This window comes from Anoplophora glabripennis, unplaced genomic scaffold (assembly GCF_000390285.2).
Source record: "Anoplophora glabripennis isolate ALB-LARVAE unplaced genomic scaffold, Agla_2.0 scaffold51, whole genome shotgun sequence".
Taxonomy (NCBI): domain Eukaryota; kingdom Metazoa; phylum Arthropoda; class Insecta; order Coleoptera; family Cerambycidae; genus Anoplophora; species Anoplophora glabripennis.
In genome coordinates this window covers 31,756-42,933 of record NW_019416324.1, presented here as the reverse complement: position 1 = coordinate 42,933, position 11,178 = coordinate 31,756, and the positions used below count along the sequence as shown (strand labels likewise).

Sequence of the window (11,178 nt, the reverse complement as noted above, 5' to 3'; positions counted from 1 at the left end):
TTTTTCTCTCCGGGCTTTCGTTTTCGAGATACACGGTGTCAAAATTTTAATTTTTTTTTAGTTTTTCGCCAATATCTTAGGAATCGTTTGAACTACAGGACTGAGTTTTTGTACATGCATTACCATTATTAATAGCTACTTTTTCGAACCCTTCTCGAATTCATTGGACGTGCCAGTGGTGGAGATTTTAAGGTATCCTAAGGGTTTTTCCCCCCTAATTATTACGCCACTGGAAAAATTAACATTTGATAGCAAATTCTGAAGCGCTAATGAATTTTACACAAAAAGAGTTCTCTTGGTTCATTGCTCTAAAGTCAACTGTTTTCAAGAAAAATGACTTTTTATGAACAAAAACAAACATTTTGCTAACGTTTCGAAAATATTTTATAATTTAAAAGACGGGTAGTAATAATTAAAAATTTTAACGAAATTTAACAGCATTTGCAACAAGTAGCTATTAATTAATAGTGGTAATGTGTGTATAAAAGCTCAGTCCTGTAGTTCAAACGATTTCTAAGATATTGGCAAAAATCTGAAAAAAAGTTTTGATATCTTGAAAATGAAAGNCTGCCTGACATTCATTAAATTCATCCAACAGAGTCTCTTGCCTCAAAAGTCTCGATTCTAACTCAATTACCACCGTAGGATTAAGTTTTTCATTATCCGATAATTTCCTTATCATTTCTTTTACCGATTCTAAGTATTTTTCAAATCGCGTAAGTTTTGCCTTAACATACCCGCGTTTCTTTGTTAGTTCAATTAACTCAGACATCTCGTTGTAATTTCTCATGCAAATAAAGACTGAACTGTTTAGGAATAAATAAAGGAACGGACTCACGTTTGTCGGTTGTTTACAGCTGAAAAATGGCCTTGCCCTTGTTCTTCAAAACACTTGTTGCTTTGTTGTTACGCAACCAGTCGCCCAGTTGAATCGTGCAGCTTGTTTACGTATTACTCCCTGCGTCGCAGCGGAGTTGACTCGATGTGCGGCTGATGAACTCGTACAGGCTCGCGCGTGGAACGTTGTATGCCCAACTGCCGGCTTCAGCACCTCGCCTCTGCTCTCGGAGATGCTGTTTTACGTGCACAATTCCTAGGACACTGGGTTCTCTTCAAATCCCGCTCGCTAGGACCACTATGTTCTAGACTTTAACATAGGTATCGCTTGGTTCAAATAACAAAATGTGTGGACTGTATTTTTATATTTTTTATTCTATCTCAAAATAACCTCTTGCTCGGTTGAGCTCTGGTACAATACTAATACTAAACCACGTCTCGCCGCTCCAGCAGGAATGTTTTCAAAAAAGGGCTTCAGAGGGCGCGCCTATTCGCGACAACCCTTTCCAATGTAAAGAACATAACATAACATGCCCCCCGCCTTGAAAGGGTGAGCTTTCAAAATATAATAAATTCTTAAAAAATATACTATCTCTAATGTGTTATGGCGTTTCACTGACATCCACGGGTAACACACATATTTTAGAGAAACATCGTTTCACTTCACCATTTTTTGTTTTTATTAATGCCACTCGCGACACATTGTCAGGACCAGGAAATAACTGGGTGATGCGACCTAGCCGCCAAAAAAGAGGTGGAAGGTGGTCCTCCTTAATTACGACCATGGCGCCTTTTCGAAGTGGGGTTGACTGTTGATTCCATTTTACTCTCTGCTGCAACTCCGAAACGTACTCTTTCGACCAACGGGTCCAAAAATGTTGTTGCAGCTGCTGAGCACGTTGGAATTTTGACAAACGATTTTCAGGAATCTCTTTCAGGTTAGGATCAGGAAGGGCAGTAATTCTTTGACCAATAAGGAAGTGAGCTGGCGTTAGTACATCATAATCGTTTGGGTCTGATGAAATCGGTGTTAAAGGTCTGGAATTGAGTACAGCCTCTATTTGTGTTAAAGTGGTATACATTTCTTCGAAAGTCAACAAACTATTGGACAATACTCTCCTAAGGTGGTACTTGGTAGATTTGACTCCCGCTTCCCAATAACCTCCAAAGTGAGGACTATGAGCTGGTATAAATTTCCACTTGATACCCTCGAGTGCAAATGACTCTGTTAGAGATTCGTTTTGAATTAGTAAAAATTTTGCTAATTCAAATGCTGCCCCAACGAAGTTTGTGCCATTATCAGAGTATACCTCATGGGGTTTCCCGCGCCTTGATACAAATATGCGAAATGCTCCAATAAAAGACTCCGTCGTTAGGTCTGAAACTAGTTCAAAGTGGATAGCTCGAGTAGTGAAACAAATGAATAAGCATATATAAGATTTAATTGGTTTACATCCACGTCCTTTCTTATCTTTAATCATTATAGGACCTGCATAGTCTACTCCAACAGTATGAAAAGCAGGTTTCTGCTGAACACGAGAACTCGGTAATACTCCCATTATTGGAGCCGTCTGTGTTGGTTTTACCCTAAAACATCTAACGCACTGATGCACGATTTGTTTTGCTAGTTTTCTACCACCAATAGGCCAGTAGCTTTCTCGTATACTAGACAACAATAGTTGAGGACTAGCATGGAGTAAACGAATGTGCTCATGAGAAAATAATAGTTTAGTCAATATATGCTTACTAGACAACAAAACAGGATGTTTTTTCTCGTAACCAAAATTGGACATTTGTAGTCGCCCTCCCACTCTAAGGATTCCCAAATTATCTGTGAATGGATTTAAACGTAAGAGGGTTGACTTAGGGGTAACAGAAGTTTGTGATTCTAAATTTTTAAAATCCTTAGGGAAAGTCTCTTGTGGTGAGATTCTAACTAGACAAGTTACTGCATCATTTAGTTCTGTCGCAGATAAACTGCCAATTTTTCGACTTTCCGGATACCTTGAGTTATGTGCAAAGCGCAAGCAATATGCCAATGTGCGCTGCAAACGTTTGAAATTTGAAAACCGATGGAAAGGAAAATGTTCAGCTTGTTGTGAGACAACGCATGATACGTGTTTTTTCAATTCTAAAGCATTATCATCGTAAAGATCAGGACAAGCATTTGGCCAGATTGTTTCATTTTCACATAACCAATTTGGTCCCTGCCACCATATGTTGGAATCGCACAATTGGTTGGGATCTATACCACGAGATAGTAAGTCTGCTGGATTGTCACCCGATCGAACATGCCTCCATATACAGGATTTTGTCAGATTTTGTATCTGTGTCACTCTATTAGCAACAAAAGTTTGAAGAAGATTGGGTATCATTTTGATCCAATGCAATGTTATTGTTGAATCGGACCACAGAACAATTTTATCAAAATTCATATTCATAGAAGATTTGACCTTGTTTACTAATTGACTAAGTACCAACGCGGCACATAGTTCCAATCTTGGAATTGTAACTAGTTTTACCGGTGCAACCTTGGATTTCGAACATAGTAATGAAGTATATACAACACCGTTGGAATCTATGCTTCTTACATACAAACAAGCTCCATAAGCATTTTGAGCCGCATCTGCAAAACCATGGAGTTGGATGTTAATTGGTGATGTGCATACTACATGCCTAGGAATTTCTAACCGATTTAAAACGGAAAGCTGATTTCTAAACCTTATCCATTTGGTATGGAACTCAGAAGGTAATTCATCATCCCATGACAGCTTATAGGTCCATAATAACTGCAGAAGAATTTTCGCCGTAATTACGCATGGACTGAGAAGGCCCAACGGATCGAAGATACGAGATATATCCGAAAGAATTTTTCGTTTTGTTAGGATCTTGCTCTCAGACACAGAGCGAATATTATATTTCAGAACATCTGATTTGAAAACCCAATACAGACCTAAAGTCTTTGTTTGTTCCTTGGCTCCTAATTGCATTACGTTAGAAACTGGACTACTACCTTGAAAAACATTAAGAACTGACTCGTCATTTGATATCCATTTGTGCAATTTGAAACATCCCTTTCCTAGAATATGGGATATCTCAGAACCTAATTCGATTGCCTCTCGAGGCGTGTCTGCTCCTGATATTAAGTCGTCGACATAGAAATCAGTTTTAATTACTTCTGAAACCTCCGGATGAGAATTTTGATGATCATTAGCTAGTTGAATTAGACAACGGATTGCTAGATAAGGTGCGGAACTGGTACCGTACGTCACCGTGTTTAAAGTATACGAATGAATGTTTTCTGATGTGTTTGATCTCCACAATATTTGTTGTAGATTTCGTTGCTCAGGCTTGACCAACACCTGACGATACATTTTCTCCACATCTGCACATATAACAATTTTATGCTTTCTGAATCTCAGTAGAATCGCTAACAAGTCATTTTGAATGGTTGGACCAACCAACTGTAAGTCATTGAATGACCACCCTGACTTAGATGGAGCTGAACCGTCAAACACTACTCGAAGCTTGGTTGTCGCACTATTCTCATTTAACACACCATGGTGAGGTAGAAAGTAGGATACTGGATTGTTTACTGAAGACTCTACTACCCTTGTCATGTGACCTAGATTCTCATATTCTGCCATAAACTTACTATACATCTCATAGAATTTAGGATTTTTTCGAAATTTGATCTCAAGTGACTCGAATCTATTTAAGGCTAGTTGTTTTGATTCGCCTAATCGAGAAATGGGCTCCTTTAAAGGAATTGTTACAATGAACCTACCCTCTTCATTTCGAGTTACTGTTTCACAGAAAATGTCCTCACACCTTTTCTCTTCTGCCGACAGATTTGGAGAAGAAAATGAAGAATCTTCAATCTCCCAGAATTTTTGTAACTGCTGTTGAACGTCTACATTTGTACTTAAATTACAGAAGGTGGAATTTGGAATGTTCAAGTTATTTTTGGACATCACTGTACCTGATATTACCCATCCTAGACTAGTTTTCTGAAGTATTGGCTGGTTATTGCCTAAAGAAATTCGATCATTCGAAAGTAAACTGTAAAATATCCCGGCACCTAATAGAATTTGAATTGGTCCAGGGTTTCCGAAGTTCGGATCTGCTAACACAACATGATCGGGAATTTGTGGTAGATTACCACTGCTAATTGGTTGGCTTGGAATTTGTTCACAAATTTTTGGAATAACTAAACAAGAAATAGATGTTTGGAAATTTTCATGACACGATTGAATCGTTACTGTACATCGATCTTTGATATTTGAAACTGCTTGTCCAATACCCATAATTGATAAGTTTACTGGTGATTTCTGAAGTCCTAATATGGAGCACAAGTCAGCTGTTATCAAATTTGACTGAGACCCACAATCAAGCAGAGCTCTACATACATGAATTTTTCCCGATTTGCTTACTACACGAACCAACGCTGTTGACAGTAAAATATCACATGATTGTTCTAGGTTTTGACTCGACATTGATATTACACTTTTGTTTGAATTATTTGCGTTAGTGCTTTCATTGCTGCCGCTTGCAGTTTGTGCTGTATTAATGCCTTCTTTTTGTACATTTGATTCGTTTGATTCCCATTCGGTATGTAATAGTGTGTGGTGACGTCTATTACATTTTTGGCAATTAGTTGATTTGCAATATTTCACAAAATGATTGTTACGTAAGCAATTTCTGCAAAGTTTTAACTTGTCTATTTGTTCACGTCTTTCTTTGATAGATAACTTCAGAAAATCAGGACAATTATTTGTATAGTGTGAACCTTTGCAATATAAACAATTGTTATTTGTTGTCAGAAATATATTTGTTTGATCAGATTTTCGAAAACGTGCATTGCTTAATTGATTTGACTTCAATGAAGTTCCCTTTAACTTAGCCTTTAAATCCCTTTGATTAAACTCTAATGTTTCAAGAAAATCTGCTCTACTCTTTACGAATGTTTTAAATTCATCTAGTGTTGGAAGATTTTTTCCATGTTTTGTTTGCTCCCATTCCCGCTGAGAATCGTTATCAAGTTTTCGACTCATTAAAAATATTAACAAAGAATCCCAATTTTCAACGGGTTGGTTTAATGCCTTTAGTGCCCTTAAGTGTTTTGAAATTGAATCTACCATTTTGCGTAGTTCCCCTGAATTACTATTACTTAAACAGGGTGCATCAACTAATGATCTGATATGATTGTATACTAATAGTCTCGTATTATCATACCTTTCGCATAGCAATTTCCACGCGACTTCGTAATTTTGTTTAGAAACTTCCAGCGAAAGTATGATCTGTCTCGCACTGTCTTGCAATTGTGCCCGTAAATAATGAAACTTAGAAATTTCTGGAATTTGAGCATTCTCATGTATCAAGGACGAAAACGTATCTCTAAATTCGAGCCATGTTTCATAATCCCCAGAAAATTTTGGTAACTCGATTTGTGGTAATTTTACACCTGATAATGTAACCTCGCTGGAACGAACCCTAGAATGCACAGAACTTGTTCTAGATTTATTTGATCGCGCGATAGTTTTATCTGAAGAATTTGACGAACTGCGTGACACAGAACGCCCTACACTATGCTCTCGTATTGTATGATTTGCTATTATTTGCTTGAACTCTGCGTTAATTTTAAAAAACATTGATTCAAACAAATCACCCTCATTTCGGTTTTCTTCCGAGTCATCTACCGTTTCTATGGCTGCCTGACATTCATTAAATTCATCCAACAGAGTCTCTTGCCTCAAAAGTCTCGATTCTAACTCAATTACCACCGTAGGATTAAGTTTTTCATTATCCGATAATTTCCTTATCATTTCTTTTACCGATTCTAAGTATTTTTCAAATCGCGTAAGTTTTGCCTTAACATACCCGCGTTTCTTTGTTAGTTCAATTAACTCAGACATCTCGTTGTAATTTCTCATGCAAATAAAAACTGAACTGTTTAGGAATAAATAAAGGAACGGACTCACGTTTGTCGGTTGTTTACAGCTGAAAAATGGCCTTGCCCTTGTTCCTCAAAACACTTGTTGCTTTGTTGTTACGCAACCAGTCGCCCAGTTGAATCGTGCAGCTTGTTTACGTATTACTCCCTGCGTCACAGCGGAGTTGACTCGATGTGCGGCTGATGAACTTGTACAGGCTCGCGCGTGGAACGTTGTATGCCCAACTGCCGGCTTCAGCACCTCGCCTCTGCTCTCGGAGATGCTGTTTTACGTGCACAATTCCTAGGACACTGGGTTCTCTTCAAATTCCGCTCGCTAGGACCACTATGTTCTAGACTTTAACATAGGTATCGCTTGGTTCAAATAACAAAATGTGTGGACTGTATTTTTTATATTTTTTATTCTATCTCAAAATAACCTCTTGCTCGGTTGAGCTCTGGTACAATACTAATACTAAACCACGTCTCGCCGCTCCAGCAGGAATGTTTTCAAAAAAGGGCTTCAGAGGGCGCGCCTATTCGCGACAACCCTTTCCAATGTAAAGAACATAACATAACAAACACCCTGTATATTATCTTGGGTATAATTTTAATAATAATAATAAAAATATACTACATTTTTAAGAAGAGAGCCTCAGTTATTAAAATAATAACGCCTAAAATCTTCACAAGAAGTTCGAAGTCGAATGACTCCAATAAAGAAGCCCCAGAAACCTCTGGAAAAATATAAATAATTTAAGGACTGGAATCATGCTTGAATCAATCATCTCCAAGTCACCACACCAGGAGCAGTGACTCTCTACTGACTCCTTTTTACCTACCGCGTATTGAGCATCTACAAGAAGCACCCCTGAGCCCAGGTATCAGATGAGGACCCTGGTCGCTCCATCCCCTGTAGCTCCCTCTACGACGGGAGGAATTATATATATATTATTTTTATATTCATATTTTATTTTTCAGAATCATTAACTTCTCTGCTGTAATAACTAGATACAAATGTCAACTTCCTTATCTTTTGCTGAAAATGCTTTTATTTTATTATATAAGAGATCTGCTTTGCTTATTCCATTCAGTGTGAAATTTAACGTGTAATTGTGAACTTGCTTCTTGTTAATTAATATATCATTTTTTTAAAGTGATTTTTATTATTTCGACACCTGTTCGGCGACGAGATAATTAATTTGTAAAATAAAAAGTTTTTCCTTTTTCTCTAATCATACGAATAATTTGTTTTATTAGCCTCAAACGAATTTAAACGGATGCAAACTACCACTCATGTTCACCCACAAAAACAGTATTTCCGTGATATCTCGGTTCTAATAAATATTTTGGAATGAAACTAAATGGAAATTACCTCTTATAAAAAAGAATTAAAAGGTATGCTATCCGATATTCTCTAGAAATTAGAAATGTGAGTATTCAAATAAAAAATAAAACCAACCATTAATCGATACCAATAGCTATGTTCATTTTAAAAGAAGTTTGCAACCCTTAACATTATGTTCTGTACTTTTTGGTACAAAACTTTCTGTTTATTCTGATTTAAGGAGGATTTTTAAAATTTAACAGTAATATTTATTAAGAATCCAAAAAATAAAAGGATATTGGTGGCTCGAGTTTTAAGCTTTTAAGCACGAAACTTTGACACTTCACAAACAGACAGTAGAAAAATAAATATTGGGCACTTGTTTCTTTCTGCGGAAAAACTGTATTGAAGGGTGAAGACCATCTTTAATGTTCATACCCGAAAACACATTTTTATATATATTGTCCTCTATTGGCCCTATCAAACTTTTTTTAATTAAGCAAAATATTGAAAACGGCCTCTACTCAATAGGACGATTCTCAGTCGACTGAATATTAGGGATTGCATCCCCCGGTTAAAATTGTTAAAATTATACTTTATTGTTTATTTTCAACATTATTTTTACTTTTAACATCAGGGGTAGTTTGCATCAGTTTAAATCCGTTTTAGACCAATAGAAAAAATCATTAATCTGTTTTTTTTTATAAGAAGTAATTTCCATTTCGTTTCATTCCAAAATATTGATTAGAACCCGAGATGTCACAGAAATACTGTTTTTTGGGGATGAACATGAGGGGTAGTTTGCATCCGTTTAAATCCGTTTGAGGCTAATAGAACAAATTATTCGTATGATTAGAGAAAAAGTAAAAACTTTTTATTTTGCAATGTTAATTCTAATCGTACAGATATTTTTCGCACACTAGGGCGTTGTTCACCCACAAAAATAGGACTTAATTTTGTCAATTTGGTTACATAAATCATATTTTAAATTTTTTTATGTTTGAAAAATATAGTTTTTTTGAAATAAAAAATAAGAGTAGCAACTCCCAAACAAGAAATCACTAATAAAACATATGTTTATTATAAGCAGTAATTTTGCATGTTGTTTCATTCCAAAATATTGAATAGAACCCCAGATATTTAGAAAAAACTGTTTCGAAGGGCGTACTTTGAGGATGTATTTCACCGACATATTTAATAATAATAATGCATAATTATTATAAATATCCGACTCAATAGACAAAACACATAGAACTAAAAGAATTCTTCTAGGTTATGAAACATGAAACAAATACAACGTAGAGCGCAAACTCGTAAATAACAGGTACCTACGTACAACATAAAAGAGCGGCCGTTTTCAGTCTCATTTCATTACGATTAAATAACATAACGTGTGTTTCACAAATACTTACTATAAGATACACGTTATTACGGCACGTTATTTACAAACGTTATTTCTAACATAACGTTTTAACATAAATGGGATACATACTCGACCTGAACGTGTTACAAACTATTTTATATCGTACTTACCCTTTATTTACGAGTTTGCATTTGTTTCATGTTTCATAACCTACAAGACTTCTGTCAGTTATATGTGTTTCTGTCTAATACTGACTCTTGTTTATAATAAATTTGCATAATTATTATTAAAAATGTCGGCACAAAAGCGTCTTCAAAAAACAACAAAATTGCAATACGAGTATTTGCTAAAAATGGTCTTAATTCCTCAATAACATGCACGTTATATCTTAACAGTTAACGTTAACCTTAAGATTTTACCTTGAAATAACGTAACTGTTATTATGATAAAATGGGATACATCGGCCTGATTATCTCATATTGAGCTTTACGTGAAATGTTAGACGATATTTAATTTATTCCCTATATTTAATTTTCCAAAACAATTTTGCTTCTTAAAATTTGATTGACTTCTCTGTATTTTACATTATTGCCTTGTTTATCAAGTACTTACATATATTACCGCAGTTGAAAGTAAAACATAATATTCTTTATAATGTGAATAATGAACCAAAGTGGTAGAATTTATAGCATTCTTTGCATCGACTTGCGAAGTTATTTCGTTATTTTCGATAATTGTCGAATTTTGCTAAATCAATTATGTATTAGCCTCTGGTTGAACCTTATCTGTAGTTTGACTACTCTAAGGGTGAGCTTGAGATCCTTCGTTTCAAAATGAAGTAATGTTTCAAAATGTAAGTAATTACGACACGTTTTGCAAACGACAGTTTACGCATAACTTCAATGATTTTATTTTTGCAAATCGTTTCTTGGGTGCTAATAATAGGAATTTTTCGCAACAAAATATATAATGTTAACCATTACAGAAAGTACATTTTAGGTTTACTAAGGCACTGACATGAGAATATGATTTGAGAATATCCTTCGTGGCATTTGTCGTTTGATTTATGAAAACTTTGCTACTGATTGTTTCTAACAACAAACACCTGTTTTGCAGAAATTTTGTGAATTCTGTTATTATTGGTGAATTTTATCTGTAGTAGTCAATTACCACTCTCTATTTGTAGCTTTATTCAATTTTGAGGACAATAAATATATTAATATTGTGTCCTACGTGTCCACAGGCAGGTTTATTTTTCTAATGCCCGAAAATATTGTGTGAAAGTATATAGAAATTATTTTAATGATATATGCGATTCTTTGATAACATTTGGTAATTCAAAAATATCTTTATATATATTATATGGCTATGAATTATTAATTTTTTATTTTGGTAGGTACCTACCTCTCTTTTAATAGGTCCCACGCCACTGGATAGTTCTCTTCAGTTGTCCCTAAATTTGATATACCTGCGCGACGTTATCTTTTAGAGCTGCTTGCAAATAACAAAACCTTTGGATTGTCGTTAATTGTGTGTTTTCACAAATAAAAGCTTTGAAAGTATCGCAGAATTGTACCCAATTATTATAACCACTTGCGAATTCAGGAAGATTTATGTCAGGAACTTTTACATTTTAGTTTTTATTAGTATTCGTGTATGACACTGAATTTGTATTTATTTGTTTAGAACGTACAGTATTTAACTTTGTTTCGGCAAGAG

At 35.3% G+C, this 11,178-nt stretch overlaps 1 protein-coding gene across 1 annotated transcript; it reads right to left on the bottom strand.

The window, feature by feature from the left end:
* Positions 1–1,439: 1,439 nt before the first annotated feature.
* LOC111691384 lies at positions 1,440–6,662 on the bottom strand. Its single transcript, XM_023454094.1, has 2 exons — positions 6,506–6,662; positions 1,440–4,870 (listed from the first exon to the last, which is right to left on the bottom strand). Exons 1-2 carry the CDS (start codon positions 6,660–6,662, stop codon positions 1,440–1,442), a joined length of 3,588 nt encoding a protein of 1,195 aa, XP_023309862.1.
* Positions 6,663–11,178: the final 4,516 nt, after the last annotated feature.